This window comes from Chrysochloris asiatica, unplaced genomic scaffold (genome assembly GCF_000296735.1).
Source record: "Chrysochloris asiatica unplaced genomic scaffold, ChrAsi1.0 scaffold00028, whole genome shotgun sequence".
NCBI classification, from domain to species: domain Eukaryota; kingdom Metazoa; phylum Chordata; class Mammalia; order Afrosoricida; family Chrysochloridae; genus Chrysochloris; species Chrysochloris asiatica.
Genome location: NW_006408546.1, coordinates 4,920,476 through 4,938,471, shown reverse-complemented (window position 1 = coordinate 4,938,471; position 17,996 = coordinate 4,920,476). Strand labels below are relative to the sequence as shown.

The following is a 17,996-nucleotide window of genomic DNA, read 5'->3' as shown; positions in this document are numbered from 1 at the left end:
GCTTTCAGAACAATGACAGACTAGAAAACCTGGAGCAGCTTTCCTCTAATGCGTGGGACAGGGGCCACTCGATGGCCGCTAACAAAAATATGCAGGGGGACAGTTTCCAGGATGAGAAATCTCACGAGAGTTTAGGTTTTAAGGTGCAAAGGCAACAGGTTAGGGCTTCCCATCACTTCTGATGTTAACTACTTCTTCAACTAGGTCTTTGACATAAATGTTCAATTTTAGGAGACTAGTTAAAGAAATTCAGGAGTAGCACTAACAACAATTAGAGATTATGGTTTTGACTTTGGTGGAAATCATAGTACATTGCTTAAAATGGAAGAAGAAAAGCCTGTAAATGTAAAGCTCTATATGTGTGATCCCAAATATTTTTTTTTAGTGTTTGATAGCATACACTGTTAAAAATTGTGCTATTTTGAGGTGATTTTTTTTTTTTTTTGTACTGCTATATGTTGTTTTCTGCAGTCATATGCAAGGTCAGCAGTTCAAGCACACCAGCTGCTCCTTGGATACCCTATATGAGTTGCTGTGGGTCAGAACTGACTCGATGGCACTTCACAACAACAACAATGTATATTTATAACCCTTCAAAGGAGTAGTATAAAAATTGATGAATAAGCAAATAATGCTTCTGACATCTTTGAGCATGAATCTTTTTCCATGTTTCAAAATAACTCCTTCTGATATTTTCCTAAAAGAGAGCTTATTTTATCAAAGGGTATACATAATTTTTTTTTTACCTTTTTGTTTTTTTTAAAGTTTTTATTGTGAATTGAGTGATAGTTTACATGGGGGGATAACAGTTTTACAGTCATCATTTTATTGTGATGATTACAATCTTCTCCGTGCATCATCATTCAATAGTATTTGCTTTATATTCCCTCCATAATTTTTTGGTGGCGGTGGGGGGGTGTACATATTTTTAAGGTTAATACACTGTGCAGTCAGAATTCAAATATGGCACAATTCTTTGTTTCTTTTCTTAATAGAACAAAGGTCTTCTCCAGGATACTGTTTTTGAGATGCTGCAAATGATGTGATCCTAAGCAGTAAGGTTATCCATTATCACACCCCTCTTCCGTAGGGGAGCAAGGTGTTCTTTACTTTTTTTTTTTTTAATGTGTAACTTATATTTGCTCCTTTCTCTTTAGAAATCGCAATCCATATTGGAGTTTTACCAAGAACTTGGATTACCACCAAAACAGAAAATTAAAATCTTTCGTGTGACAGATAATGCAATAATTAAGCCAGGTAATCTGAGGTCAGGGAGAGGGAGGTAAAATATCCAAATGTGTGATTTGTTTAATGTCAACTCTTTTAATAAAGCTGAATCCAAAATACAAAGTCCCAAACATTTATTTTTAAATGTAAAACTGTATCTGATTTAATCACTAGGGGCAAGTAAGTCTTTTTCTGTTTTAAGTGGGAAAGCTGAAGAGAACACTTTGTTTACCATGAGAGAGGGAGGAGCACTTTTGCTTTTAATGTAGAAAGCATTTTGCATTTGGTTAGGTAATTCTGATAAATAGACTAACTTTTAAAATGCATGGTTCACTGTTTTCAGGCTGGTGTTGTATTAAGTAAAGAATGTTGTTGTTAAGTGCCTCGTATTAGTTCTGACTCATAGCAACGCTGTGTAGGGTTTTCAAGTAGAGTGGCTGATGGGTTTGAATCATCAACTTTGCGGTTCAAACTGACCTTGCAGTCCAGTGCATCATCCTGTAGTGCCACACCAGGACTCCAAGTAAAGAATAGTTAGACTCTTAGATAGAAGAACGTGAGAAAATACAGCATGCAAAGGAGTGACCAACCACAGTATCTCACTGTAAAGATCCTTACTAAAGAATTTCCAAAATACCTAATCTATGGAGTGTTCAAAAGTAAGACTTGGCGTATGATTATGATGGAACAAATAGTTAATAAAGTGCAGCATTTTGACATCTCCAAACTTTAAAATGCTTCCTGATCCCTTGAACTTGAATTTTAGCAACAAGACAGTAAAAGAATGTTTTAAGATTTTCTATTTAAATATCTGAACTGATGTTTTTAAAGTAAAATGCAATTGCAATTATTGTTATTATTAAGTGTCATCGAGTCATTTCCTACCCTTAGTGACCCTGGACAGGTGCAATTGCAATAGGCTTTATTAATTGGGGCAACAGAGGGTCAACCTTGATGTAAGCTACAATTACAAGTATTTTTTGAAGTGCAAGTTTTGTAACTTCAAGGTAAATAAAGTAAATGAAATTAAGCTAAAGTATAAACATTTATTAGAAGCCCAGTTAGTATTACATAATGTTGTTAATTGTTGTTAAGTGCCATCGAGTTGGTTCCGACCCATAGCGACTCTGCTTATAGGGATTCCAAGGAGTGACTGGTGAGCTTGAACCACTGACCTTGCAATTCCATCGATGTTGCAGTCCAGCGCATTAACCCAAAGCACTACACCAGGAATTCCGTATTACACATTAGAGTGACTTACAAGGAGCTCTGGTAGCATAGTGGTTATGAATCGGCCTGTGAACCTTCAGGTCAGCAGTTCGAAACTACCAGGCATTCCGTGGGAGAAAGATGAGGCTTTCTGCTCCCATAAAGATTTATTGTCTCAGAAACCCTGTACAGGGTCTCTATGAGTCGGAACCGACTCCACGGAACATAACAACAACAATAATAATGGGCATATTCTACTATAAATATAAAGGGAAATTTCTAAAATATTTGATTACATAGAAAATTTGATCTGAAGCAGCTTCTTTCTGGTATTGTTAACATATCTACCGTTCTTTTACCATTGTTCATATTTAAGATAAAGGTAAAATTTTGTCCATATTAACTTTTTCTGTCAGTCCAATTATGAAATTGTCATTTTTTTGGGTGAAAATTCTACAGTTTTGGGTTGTTCACCCTCATAAAAGTGAGGTCACACTTGTTGCTATTGTTAAGTGTTGTCAAGTTTGTTCTGACTCATTGCTACCCTGTATAGGGTTTTTGAGGAGTGACTGGTGAGTTTGAACCACCAACCTTGCAGTTCAAACCAAACTTGCAGTCCATTATATTTATCCTGCAGTGCCATGCCAGGACTCCAAGGTCACACTTAATTGCCTGTAATTTTTCTTGATTCAAAATTGTTTTCTACCTACATAGATGCAGGTTTAGTTCAACCTGAAAGGAGTGTCTATTTGCTTAAACCCTACAGTATGTTATAAACTGTATTAAACAAACAAACAAAAACTTAGCTTTCTATCACACTCTGTCCTATATTGGCTCCTCTTTTTTGTTTGTTCCATTTGCTTTGTTTTTTTAAGAATTTATTATTTGATATTGATGCTAATGTTGATTCTTCATTTAGATAGTAACTTTTTTGAGGCTAGAGCTATGTGTTATACTTTTGTATATATATTGCAAATACCTTAGAGATGTTTATTGATTAGTTCCCAAATTAAATTGTTCTCATAAATGTTGATTTCAAATTTATAGGAACAAAATATTATGAAGATCTTGGATTTATCACCAATTTTTTTAAAACAAATTCCCCATGCCCATTTAAAGTAACATTTGATTCACACACAACTTAATTTTGGGAACATTATGAGATGGATTCGCCGAGTGGCAGCATCGATGGACTCAAGCATGGCAGCAGTAGTCAGGTTGGCCCAGGATCGGGCTGTGTTTTGTTCTGCTGTGCTTAAGGTCGTTATGAGTCGGTACCGACTCGATGGCACCTAATAACAACAACTGTATTAACAATTGTTGTTGCGTAGTGCCTTCCAGTTGGTTCTGACTCATAGCAACCCTGCATAGGGTTTCCAAGGAGCAGCTAGTGAGTTCGAATCACTGAGCTTTTGTTTAGCAGTCCAGTGTTTATCTTATAGTGCTACACCAGGATTCCACATTAACAGTGAGTTCTGGTTTGGCGCTGTGGCGTAGTTTGAACTGCAAGGTCGGTGGTTCAAACCCACCAGCCACTCCTCGGAAACCCTATACAAGGTCACTATGAATCAGAAATGGCTTAAAGCCCCTTCATAATAATAGTGGTACTTCACCAGCTGCTCCTCTGAAATCTTGTACAGTGTCGCTCTGGGTTGGAATGGACTCAACAGCACATAGCAACAACAGCGTTATGGTACTTATTTGCTTTCCCAAGTATCTGGACACGTGCTGAGATGACTATATTTTGTTGGAACAGTAACCAGTCTGCCAAAAATTAGATGTGTGTATGCTTTACGTGCTATCATACATACAATAATAATTTGTGTATGAAAGACCTGTGCTCAAAAAACTAAATGTCCTACGTTTGGATGATTTATATCCAGTAGAAGGAAAAAAGATTTCATTTGGCCCCCAATTTTTTGAGTCATGCTTTTGTTTTTGGTTTCCTTTTCTGCAATAAGTTAATGTAGTTTACCATTATTCACAAAATGACCAAGAAGTATCAAACCAGTGTATTTACCAAGAAGATCACTGTACTGTCACAGGAATTGCCCACCTCAGCCAAGACCACACTGTTAGCCAGCTGTGGTCTGGTGGCTCACACCAATGCCAAGTGTCATATACTAGGGCTCATTGTTGTTTGGCCCACATGTAGACAATTAGAACACAGTTTTTGTTGAACAGTTGAAATAATTGGGATGTTTCTAATATTTGTACGTAGTACATACTTGTTTATAAAATCTCATGGTTAGTGGGGATTGGAACCACGGCAGTGAGATGATATATGATGGAATGAATGTAAAACTAAAGTTCTCCCATGTAAACTATCATATAAGTCACAATAAAACATTAAAAAAAAAAAAATCTCATGGTTAGAAGGATTCTTGGGTATAGTTTATGTTTAATAAAGTTGTTCAATTTAATACTGTTTTTTCTTTTTCATTAAGGCACTCCTCTTTATGCTGCCCATTTTCGTCCAGGACAACATGTGGATGTCACAGCCAAAACGTAGGTCTACATAGTGAGTTCTTTTTCTGATATAGATAACAGTGAGTGAGAGAAGTACAGTCTTCCAACTAATTAAATAAAGAATAAATAACTGTTACTCATTCCTAAATCTAATCTTTACTGTGAATGACTACATGGGTTTTTAAATTGTACTGAAATAGTTGCATCTGAAGCATTCATAATAGTTACAGCTTTTAAACTGATGAAATGGATCTAAGCGATTACTCAGGTTCTTTGCTGGTTGGATCTACTTCCATTTTCAAGACCAAAGATTACATTTTGATGGTGAAATATACATGAGCAGTGCTGGTGGGTTCTTTGAGATTATTGTATAGTCTAGCAATTGGCTCTTCTTTCCAGTTATAGTAAACAACTAAATTACAAAATATTTTATGCTATTTGTGAAGGTGGTTGTTACCTTTCAGCTTCTCTGGAATAACTACAAAACATTTTGTATTAGTGTTAAAAGCCTGTCTAAAGCTGTATACTATAGCTTCTTCAATAGTATGACATTATACTTCAGTATTAGATGATTGAGACTTCTTCTGTAAACACAGAATATATCTATGCATACACACACACACATACACACACACACACACATATTTATACCTAAATAAGTGTTCAGTTTGGTAGAAATATTTTTTGTTACTAGCAAGAAATGTTAATTTTGAATCATATTTAGATGGCCTGGTATTTTGGTAACACAGTTTTTTCATCTTTTAATCTCTGTATCACATGGTTTAGGATAATTCAGTACCCATTATACGATCTCCAGAAAACATTGAGATTTTATGCGAAGCAATTTTACAAAAATTAGTTGAGGTTATTTCATCCAACTCCACACACAAGTTTATGTAGAAATTGTTGAATATAAGTTTTTGGAATCCACATAACCTAGGCTAAATAAAACTTCAGATATCAGCTTTTATCCATCCTGTTTCTCATTTTCTCAGTTGAGATGATCATTTCAGTTCTTTCTGTGCCTCAGTTTTATCTTTGGGGTGACATGACCTTGTTCCATGGATATTCTGATGAGGAACCCTTTTGCAAGTGCACTGTGGCTCTCAGGTGCTCTGGGGAGTCTCATGATCATGGTACTAAGCCAGAGCAGCTTTTCTCTGGGGGAATCAGATGAGTACCATTTTCAGTTCGCTTAACACTGCCCCAGTTCCACACTATTAACGCCTAGTTTCAAACATGGGGCATTGCAAGCAGCTGTTATATGCCTTTGCCTTTTTAAAATGGAGTGTGGTAGATTGGAATTAGAGTATGAACCAGTTCCCTCCCCCACCCCCCCTTTTTTTTGTGTGTGCTTCATAGTTGTTGGGAATTTGTCCCTAATTATTGTTGTTGTTGTGAAGTGCCGTCGAGTCAGTTCAGACCCATAGCAACCCTGTATAGGGTTTCAGAGGAGCAGCTAGTGAGCTTGAACCACCGACCTTGCAGTTCAAACGGCTTTGCGGTCTAGCGCATTAGACACACCAGGACTGTAATTATTGGGGTACCTAACATCATAACGTCTTGGTAGCTTTTGTTCTGTCTTCTTTGGTCAAAGTCAAAATTTTGGAGGTGTACAGCTTTGCTTGGGTTAGTTGCGAAGGTGTATTTGTTGTGAATCAGATCATTTCACTTTATAATGCCTGAATTATTATTATGTAGAATGTACCTCACGGTCATTATGAATTCCACTGCATGCTTTATAGGCTGTATGAGATATTAGGAGAATCCAGAGGACTTTGTAGCAAATGCCCTTGTGACAAGATCTGTGACTCGCTTGGATTGTTTTTGTTAAGTCCCATTGAGTCAGTTCTGACTCCTAGCAACCCTATCTAGTAGCAGCTGGTGGGCTTGAAACATTGAGCCTGTGGCTAGCTGTCCAGTGATTATCCTCCAGCACTATACAGGACTCCTAGCTTGAATTAGAGCCTAGCTTTTTAAATGCCTGTGTTCCATGAATGCTTTCATTTTGTATGCTACTGTTGGGTTTCTTTGGCATCTTAAAAGTTATTTTAAATTTTCAGTCTTCTGCTTATAAATTTAAAATGAAAAGAGAATGTTCTGCCTTTTTTTTTTTGTAAAGATAGTGTTTCCTAGAAAAGAAGGTTGTGTAAAGCCATGTGCCAGACTCAGGACTCAGCTAGTAAGAGCTAGGAGAATAACTAGCTGGGATTAAAGTAGTGATATTTAGTGCTGGAGAAGGAAAGACAGCCATTAGGAAGATCCCTGTGATTGTGAGGTCTGCAGCACAATATTCAGCTTGTCTTCCCTGTAGAGCAGTCTGTTACCACACGTGTGCACTGTACTCTGCTTGCTTATCTTTACATGCTATTATCAGAGAGCGGAACAAATTGGACTTTATTTGACCTTTCACTACAAGTCTTCAACTTAATCTTGTAGTTGGCATGTTATTAAGGCCTCAAGATGTCTTTATGTGCTTGTAAATTTATAGGATTCTTGGTTCGTCTCCTGTGGAGTCGTTTTGAATATTCTGAATGCAGCATTGGATCCTTAGATACATGCAGTCCTGGTTGGCTGCTGGCTCTTTCTCTCATCGCCTTCCCTGGCTGTGAAAATGCATTTGCTTGTTTTTCCTTTTCCAGTTCTACATATCTCCTTTCTTTGATGCTTCTCCTTTTTGAGGCAGCTCTCCTTAGTTGGAGTTTAGGTCTTTCAAAGCCAGTATCCTTTTCCTTACTAACTGTAAGTCCTCTCAGAACCTTGTCCTTTATTTTCAGGCCCTGTTTTAAAATTTGAAACATCTGGGCTCCATCTTCTTCATTATTAATCCTGTTACAGGTACAAAAACTAGAAAGAAAACAATTGTGCCGTGATCTGATTAACTGGGGTGATGAGAGGCAGGAGTAGTAGTCTTCACATGTGACTGTGTTTCAGAATCTCCTGGAGGGCTTGCAAACACAGATTGCTCTGCCCAACCCATGGAATAGAGTCCTGGTGTGGCTCTGTGGGGGAATGTGCAGGAATGCAAAGTCGGTTTGAACTGTAAGGTTGGCAGTTCAGACTCGGAATCCTTTTATACAGGATCACTATGGGTCAGAACTAACTTGATGGCACGTAACAACAATAATCCAATAATAGAATGTCTGAATCAGCAGATCTGGAGTTGATGATGTTCTGTGCTGAGTCGATTCAGACTCATAGTGAACCTATCGGACAGGGCGTAACTGCCTCAGAGTTTCTATCAATGTTTACAGAAGCAGACGGACACATCTTTCTCCTGCAGAGCAGATGGATAATGGGTTCAAAGCACAGACCTTTTGGTTAGCAGCTGAGCTCTTAACCACTGTGCCACTGGCTTCCTAGTTCTTAGGCTTGTTGTGAAGTGTCATTGAATAGTCTTAGATTCATAGCAACTCTGTGTAGGTTTTCCAAGGAGCAACTGGTGGGTTTGAACCACTGACGTTTCAGTTGATACTTACCCTGTACTGTCACTGCCATTGAGACTTTTCCGACTCAAAGCGACCTATATAGGTTTTCCAAGGAGCGGCTTGTGGCTTTGAATCTCTGACCTTGTTATCACCGCAGCAGTGCCTGAGAATTTGAATTAGGTAAACAAGTTCCCAGGTTATGCTGCTGCTGCTTATCCAGGGATTCCCACTGACTAGAGACTAGTCAAGAGCTCACCAGATTCCAACAGCTTTTTGTTCCCCACTCCTTTACCCAGCACAGAATTCTAGTGCCTTCCTTTCCTTAACGCCACTGACATTCCAACGTCAGCATTTATGCTAAAGCAAGTTTAATTAATCCTCTATCAAATAACATTGTCAAATTTTACTCACCTTTGGTTATCATAAAACTGAAGACTGGTCTCTAATAAATTGCTTCATCATCCCATTTCCATTAAAAAAAGGTCTCATCTCTAAATTCTCCATTTTTTTCCTATTGTAATAATTGTAATTGTTAATATGTGGCACTGTAGGATGCAGCATTGTACTGCAAACCACAAGATCGGTGGTTCAAACCCACCAGCTGCTCCTTGGAAACCCTGTAAGGGTCACTATGAGTTGAAACTGACTCAACAGCACTTAACAACAGCAGCAACTTAAGTTTTGAGTATTTCCAACTTTTGTACCCTATAACTTCAATTTTAATTACTAGATTAGACGTATTTTAGAGATAACTATACATATAATAGGGAAGCACATATCCCATATATGTATAGTATAATAAGGAGGAGCAAATAATCTGAGTAGTGGGGTTAAATGAAGAAAATGTGGCATCAGGATTGGAGGAAGACTCATTAACAACCTGTGATCTGTAGATGATACAACATTGCTTGCTGAAAGTGAAGAGGACTTCAACATTTACTGATAAAGGTCAAAGAGCACAGCCTTCAGTATGGATTGAATCTCGATGTAAAGAAAACAAAAATCCTCACCACTGGACCAATAAACAACATTCTTATCAATGGAGGAAAGACTGAAGTTGTCAAAGACTTTATTTTTCTTGGATCAACCGTCAACACTCATGGAAGCAGCAGCCAAGAAATCAAACTATGTATTGCATTAGCCAAATTTGCCTTTTTTTAAAAAGTTGAAGAGCAGCTTTTAATAAAACTTAAAGTGTTGAAGATCAAAGATGTCAGCTTGAGGACTAAGGTGCGCCTGACATAAGCCATGGTATTTTTAATAATCTCATATGCATGCGAAAGCTGGTCAGTGAATAAGGAAGACCGTAAAAGAATTGATGCTTTTGAGTTATGGTGTTGTAGGAGAATATTTAGAGTGCCATGGGCTGCCAAAAGAACAAACAGATCTGTGTTGGAAGAAGTATAGCTAGAGTGCTCCTTGGGGCCAGGATAGCCAAACTTTGTATCTCATACTTGGGACATATTGTCAGGAGGGACCAGTCACTGGTGAGGGATACCGTGTTTGGTAAGGTGGAGGGTCAAAGACAAAGAGGACGAACCCCAGTGAGATGGATTGGCAAGGTGGCAGCATCAAATGGGCTCAAGTGTGGCAACAATTGTGAGGTTAGCTAAGGACCAGGCAGTGTTTCGTTCTACTGTGCATAGGGTCGCTATGAGTCAGTGCCAATTCAATGGCACCTAACAACAACATACATATAAGGGGTTTCTGGTATAGCGCTGTGGGTTAATGCATCTGATTTCAAAGTCCGTTTGAACTTTAAGGTCGGTGGTTCAAGTACACTAGCTATTCCTTGGAAACCCTATATAGGGTTGCTATGGGTCATAATGGACTCAACAGCACTTAGCAGTAACATACATATAAGAGGAGCCCTGTAAATAGGACAGAGGTAAATAGCGATGTAAGTACAACTGTGGAACAACAGGGCTCGGGGTTTGAGCCTGGTTTGAGTGGGGAATTGATGTTAAGATGCTTGCCTGTTTTTTGAATACTGTTATAAACTAGACACTTGAAGGGGAGAGAGAGGAATAGCCAGAAACATCACTTAGAAAACTTGTAAGTTCGCCTTCAGCCTATAACTGATCGGAATACCTAAAATAGGGCTAGAACTTGCCCAGTGAAGAAGGCTCCCTGCAGTGTCTTTGTATTACACAAGAATTTAGGTGGAATCCTGATCCACATGCAGAATCTTTGGAGGTGGGAAATTTCCACTTAAAAGGACAAGCAGACCAGCCTGGAGCAGCTAGAAGAACAGAAGGTACTTCTTGAAAGAAAGACCAGCAGGAAAAACAAAAACAGCAGTCCAATTGACTACTACAAGAGCAAGCAAGTTGTTACCTTGGAAGCCACCAAGTCAAGTGGTCTAGTCCCCTCAAGGCAAATCCCCTTCCAAGACTGAAACTCAAATGGAATACACTAGCAGGCACGTGGTGTTGCTGCTGACCACGTTGGTCATCAATAGGGGAAGTGGGGGCAAAACAGCAATGAAGTTGTGAGCTAAGTCCAGCCACATTCAATAGACTCTTGTTAACCTGGATTTAGACCTGGCTAACCAGCAGTATGACAAGACCTGGAAACTCCTGGACCCAAGAGCAGGGATATGGCTCCAGAGGACTAGAGCGGAGTGTGAAGCGTCCAGCTGATATGAAGTGAGGAGAGATGTACAAGAACACCCACACTTGCAGGTAGTACCCATTTGACGTGGCATCAATGGCTGGATGATCAGAACATGACTAGAGGAGGAAATAAGAGGAAAATAAAAAGGGGGGGGGAGGGTAACCCACTACAGTTGGATGAACTTGACCTATGCTTGTGGATACAATATGACAAAGGAGCGGACAGATCTCTACAGTGAGGATCATTCCTACCCCCTTGGTACACAGAGTTGAGAGGGATGGGGAACTTAGACATTGGCTACCCAAAATGAGGGGACTACAAAAGCAAGAAGTGACTGACTTACAATGTTTCAATAGGGAACCTAGTTCCAGAGGGTACGGAGAAAGGTAGAATCACCTCTGAGTTGTTTCCAACCTGTCTGGATGGGGTTGATAAAAGGAGATGGGGAAAGGACTCCTGTGGTACAATAGGGAATGATTACTATCAGGTCTGACAGTGAGTGTTGGAAAGGTAAATGTAAATTGGTAACAAAAGGAGGGGAGTGGCTGATTTTTGCAGTCCAGGAGCAGAGATCCCTAGAACCATCAAGGGAGGGAGAAAAGCAAAGTGAGGGACCCTGTCAGGGGAGGTAGTGATACCAGGGATGGAGGCAGAGATGATAATGTGGACAGGAGCAGCTGGGGACACTGGACTCCAGGAGGGAGATGTGTGCTGGCATCTGGGGGGCAGGCATGTGGGGTATACCCTTTGGTTGTTTGATGATGCATGGAGGGGATTGTAATCATTGCAGTGAAATGAAATACAGTAGGAATAATGTAAGGATAATCAATAATGTTTTCCCATGTAAACTAACACATAATTCACACACACATACACAAAAAGAGGAGCCCTGATGTAGGATAGGCAATGCACTGCTAACTACATGGTCAGCGGTTCAAACCTACCAGCTACTTCTTGGAAACCCTGTACAGGATCACTGTGAGTCAGAATCAGCTTGATGGCACTTAACATTATTTATTGTTGGTGTTAAGTGTTGTTAAGTGAGTTCTGACTCATAGCGACCCTGTTTAGGGTTTCCGAGGCTTTAAATATTTTGGGAAGCAGAGAGCCTCATCTTTCTCCCACAGAGTAGGACCTTGTGCTGCAACAGTCCAGGGGCTTGAACTGTGGACCTTGTGCTGCACAGTCCAGGTTTTATTATATGGAGCCACTGTGTTCTCTAACAGCAACACATAAGAAAATGAAAATTTTAAAAAATATACTGTCTAGTTTAAGAAAATTCAGAGTCCTGGTGTGGAGCTATAGGATAAGCATTGGACTGCACTCTCAGTTTGAGCCACAAGAATAGTGGTTCAAACTCAACAGCTACTCCTCAGAAACCTTAGGTCACTCTGAGTTGGAATTGATTTGACAGCTCTTAACAAGAACAGTAACAACAATGTAAGAAAATATAGTATTAATAGATTAATAGAATCTATGTTAAGGTTGAAGAGACTTTTTTTTTTTTTTAAGTAATTAGTAGCAACCTAGTAAATATTTCCTGAGAACTTTAAAATGCTCTTTTTCAATCATTGCAATAGGAAATATGTTTATACTGAAATATGCATTGATTGTGTTTATCTGAATTTGGACTATAATTCTCTATATAAATAGATTAATTTACCAGTGTCTGCTTTGAGGTGTGAGGTACAAATTTACCAGAATTCATTTTTCTTTTACATCAGAAATAATTTTTATATTTAAAGGATATTTGAATGCAAATTCGTTTAGATTGTATGCGAACAAATGCTTGCATCTTACATGTAAAAAACCATTCTTGGCAGAATACTTTTTCACAGTTTCATTTTGCTATTAATAGATCTTAAACAACTTTGAAATATGATAGTTTGTATTAATTTATATAATTCACTCTAAATAAAATTAAAGAACTAGCATATATAGTGAAGTCTTTCCCTTCCTTACCATCTCGCATCCTTGACGTTTATATGCTTATTTTGTAATGATGATTATTGTTGTCATTAAACTGATAAAAGCTGCCTTCAATCAGTTCCGGCTCACAGCAACACTGCATAGGATTGTCTTTGTGAGAGCAGAAAGCCTCATCTTTCTCTGACAGAGAAGCTGGTGGGCTCAAACCACCAACCTTGTGGTTTTTAGTCCAGTGCTTATCAGACAGAGTTACCATGCTCCCAATGATAATTATATTCCAGTGTAATTTCTAATAATAGACTGTGTCTTGGGCGCTAACATTTTTCCTTTCTATTTCAGATTGAGGAGGAAATAGCTATAGATGATGTATAAGTTCAAGTAGTTTTTTCTTTTATAGTTTTCTCCTAGATATAACAAAACCTTACTGCTCTAAGGTGAGGCATAACTTGGTTCCATTCTCAGCATAGGATGTTTAACCTGTTTTGTTTTCTCTGTTGAATCCTGGCAGTGCTCGTTAAAATTTTTAATTTAAAAGAGAAAGGAAAGTAGAAAAAAAAAGAGAAAACACTGTAAAAATGTATCTGTCCAATGTGTTTAGGGAGAAATGTTAGGTCTCTGCCTCAAGGAACTAGGTTCCCACAGACAGCTGATATGTCCATACAGTGGGCACACAAGGATGTTTTCCTGCCAGCTCTCTCACTGAACTGTGAATTCATGATAGTGTCATACCTGAAGTTATTCATTCATTTCATTTAAATGTGGAAGCCCAGATTGAAGTCAGAAGACACCTCATTCCACTACTTAAAATTTTTTTTTCTGTTTTTTAGAAGAAGCATAATCTAAAAAACTAGTTTACAGGTCTGTGTTAATTCAAACAAACCATATTATTTTACCAGTGACAAGTTCAGGCATATATATATCTTACTGTCTTAAAGTCATCCACAGTGCCCTTTAAATTCTCATCATCATTTAGCCTCAGAATAGAAAATTAGACACTTATCTTGATAATACAGGTAATTCCCAGTTCCCAGCATATTTAGATTACGGCAAACTGCAATCACACTTACTGAACATCCATTATTTTGTTGTTGTTGTTGGGGAGAGGGGCAGTAATATGTTCTTGTCATTAGTAGTATGAACTGCTTACAGAGTTGTAGCACGAAATTTGCTGTTGTTAGCATTCTCAGATGTTTACTTATAGATGTTTATTGTTTCCACCCCCCAAAGACAAATAAGGTCAGATTTATAAAGATATGGATAAAAGGCAATAATGGGCAGGGAGAGGTATTTTACTTTTGTCAGAATCAACTTATGATGAAGTCCTTAGAATGGAACCCCCTCCTAGATTGAGAAGTACCTGTATTGTGTCTGGTAATAGAAGTGAATGGGAAGACGCAGGTGCTGAGATGAGTGAATGAAGACCTTCTTGTATTTACTAGGGTTCCACTCCTCCAGGCTCTGTCGTTCAAATATCAAAATGTAAACAAGTGTTGTCCACCAGCCTTAAAAGTGATTCAAAAGCTAAATGGACTCTTAAAAGATCAGGGACTCTGTGCTGTTTGGGTATTCCTGCCCACTTCTCAGAGAAAATGCCTGCTGACCTTCAGCAAATCTTTTTCCTGGCTAGTTCTGATTTGTGGGTGTATGCAAGGGAGTGTGCTGCCTTCTGTATACAGTTATTGTCTATCCCTATGCGTTTGCAATTTTATTTCACTTATTTACTAGTTATTCAAGGAAGTGAAATTTTAAGCACATTAGTGAAACTGTTTTCAAAATGAGTGAGTAAAGAGGGAAATAACTTCTGTAAAAAAAATCTCTTTGGTCAAAGTGAATGTCTGTTTACAGGTAAGACTGAGTTGAGGTTTGGGGTTAGGGTTATATTTTGTTTTTGTTGCTTTAAGTTTTTTTTATAGTGTTGTTGTTAAGGGCCGTGGAGTCGGTTCTGACTCATTGACCATGTACAGGGTTTCCGAGGCTATAAATCTTTACGGGAGCAGAAAGCGTAAAGTTTATGATACTGTAAATGTTTACAGAAAGACAACTTTATCTTTCTTCCTCTGAGTGGGTGGTGGGTTTGAACTGCTGATCTTGAGTTTAGCAGCCCAGCACATAATTTACAGTGCTAACAGAGCTCCTTTTTTTAAACCTCAGGTCTGCAAAATCAAGGGCTAATAAAAAGCAATCTAGCAAGGTCAGTTTGAACCAAAAGGTTCCTGGTTCAAACTCACCAGCTGCTCCTTGGAAACCCTATATAGGATCACTATGAGTTGGAACCAGTTCAGCAGCACTTAACCACCAGTATCAACCAAGATCCTGGCACTATAGGATAAGCACTGGCCGGCTAACCACAAGGTTGATGGTTCAAACCCAGCAGCCGCTCCTCAGAAACCATCTACAGCAAAGACCCACGGGATCATTTGTTCTGGCCCTGCCAAGACAACCACAGTTCCAGCCATGGCATTGTTGTTGTTGTTAAGTGCTTTCAAGTCAGTTCCAACTCATAACGAGCCTGTATAGGGTTTCCAAGAAGCGATTGGTGAACTTGAACCATAGACCTTGCAGTTCACACCAACTTTGCAGTCCAGCGTATTAACCCACAGCACCACACCAGGACACCAGCTATCATGTTGTTTGTTGTTAATTGCCTTCGAGTTGGTTCCAAACCATAGCAACGCTGTGTGTTAATTAAATGTTTGGCCAAATATAGCAGGCTGATTTTTAAGTTGATAATTTTGTATGTCTCACGAATAATGTTAAATTTTGTCAGAAAGAAAGGTTTTTCACCCTTGATCTACAGAGCCCTGCTGTGGTACCATAGGATAACCCCTGTACCTCAAGATCAGTTTGAACCACAAGGTTGGCAGTTCAGACTCACCAGCTGCTCCTCAGAGACTGTATTACAGGGTTGCTATGAATTGGAACTGACTCAAGGGCACTTAGCAACAACAAGTGGCAACTTCTCTGAATATAGATTTCATTGTCTTTAACCTGAGAGTATGGGACTTACTTGATTTCTAAGATTTCTTTCCATTCTAAAAATTTGCTTCAAAAAAATAATCCATTTGTAAGCCCACATGACAGTAATTCGCAGCTCCTGGTGGCATGGCTTTGTGATCCATTGAAGAAGACTGAAGATAGTCTGAAAACCATTATGATATTACAGAATTTATAATTTGCATTTTGAGAAGAGCAGACTACACTCCAGACAGCAGATGTGTTGTTTGGGTTTATTTAGGAGAGCTAGCAAATGCTCCCTTTATGTAATAGAAATGACTACATATATGGTTGTGTACTATGGAATGAATTACATTTGATGTTTGAAAATCAGTAAGTAGCTTATCAATGCTGATGTCCGATGGATCTTGGCTGAAAGCAGAGAATACCAGAAAGATGTTTACCTGTGCTTTATTGACTATACAAAAGCTTTTGATTGTGTGGATCATGACAAGCTATGGACAACATTGCGAAGTATGAGTATTCCTGAACACTTAATTGTGCTCATGAGGAATCTGTACCTGGACCAAGAGGGTTCGAGCAGTTCATGGGAACACTGAATGGTTTAAAATTAAGAAAGGTGTGCAACAGGGTTGTATTCTTTTACCATACTTATTCAACCTATCTGCTGAAAAAATAATCCGAGAAGCTGGGTTCTCTAAAGAAACATCAGGATTGGAGGAAGACACACCAAGTAGAAATCTCTAGAGGTTTATTGAATGCAGTGGGAAGTATTGCATTATACATTCCCTTTTGTAAGTTTCTCATTGTTCATACTTCCCAAAAACTTCCACTCCCCCGCACACCCACTTAATACCTCCTTTTAAAAAATTGTAAGAAGGTAAAGAGTGTCCAGGAAACTATAAGTCACAGTAAAGAAAACAAATCATCTTTGTTCTCACATCACAACTATAACCAGGAACAAATTTCTTTCTGACTTCTGTAGTTTGCGTGTTAGGGCTGAATAAGGCTCAGTCCCTGTCCTTAATGAATATGAAGTGTATTAAGGATAAATGGACCCAGAAAACAAGGGCAATCAAGCCTCCTAAATTTAAATGGTACCTCTGAATTTCTGATACATTTTTGGTTTAACAACTTTAAATGCTTCCAATAAAAAGTGTTTTTTTATTTTTATAGTTTTTTTATGTTATTGTTGTTAAGTGCCGTCTAATTGGGTCCGACTTGTAGCAACCCAATAGATGGCTTCTGCATGTGTCACACTAAATTTGATATCTGACACTGTTCTTTCTGATGTGAATTTTCCTTTATTTTATTTTTTTAACCTGGTATTATTTCTAAAAACAGCAGTGGAAAAAGGGTGAGGGAGATGAGCCATTGTGCTTTGTATGCTATCACTTTTAATAAAAGGAAGCTGTTGTTTTTTTTGTGACCTGTGGAAACCTTGCATTTGAAATGTGCCTGGATATGCTAAGTATAGACTAGTACATTTCTTTTGTTTTGTTTTTGGTCTCCAGTTGGGTGGCAACTGACAGAGGCAATAGAATAGATACCTGTACCACCCATGGATCAACAGGTGCACTCTATTCTCTGTGATTTGAATTAAGCCAATAATTTGTCATGTCATTTGTGTTTTATCCTTTTGTTTAAAGGTTATTTATTGAAGAGGTTCCCATTGTACACAGTGTAACAACATGATGTATTTTAGAGCTAGATTGAAAAACAATCTGTAATTAGTCGACAGATAATTAGCACTTTCAGAATACCACTTTCATCTTATAATCATTTAGTCTTACAATGAGCTAAATTATCTTCTGTAATTTACCTGGCATGTGTTTTATTGGTGTACATACTTGCTCTCTCTCTTTTTAAGTAAGAGAAAATCAGTTTCAAAACTCAGAAGGTGCCAGTAAACCTTCTCCCAAGAATGGCCAAAGAAAAAATTCTCCCAAGAGTAGCCAATGTTATGATATGGTATTTTAAAAACAGGATGTTTACTTCACATTATTGGTTAGAAGAGATCCATATTTGTGCCCATTCCAAAGAGAGGTGACCTAATGGAATTAGGAAATCATCAGACAATATTTTTGATATCCCATGTGAGTAAAGGTAATACAGAAAATGGCTAAAAAGCATACATTGACAGAGAACTTCAGAGGTTCAAGC

The 17,996-nt window shown here is 38.4% G+C and overlaps 1 protein-coding gene across 1 annotated transcript in view; it reads left to right on the top strand.

The window, feature by feature from the left end:
* Positions 1-17,996, top strand: part of MRPL3 (mitochondrial ribosomal protein L3) — a 66,357-nt gene that overhangs the window by 11,828 nt on the left and 36,533 nt on the right. Inside the window, exons 5-6 of the mRNA XM_006840022.1 lie at positions 1,158-1,257; positions 4,884-4,944. Of these exons, the coding sequence (XP_006840085.1) occupies positions 1,158-1,257; positions 4,884-4,944 (161 nt within the window). The remainder of the gene's footprint in view (positions 1-1,157; positions 1,258-4,883; positions 4,945-17,996) is intronic.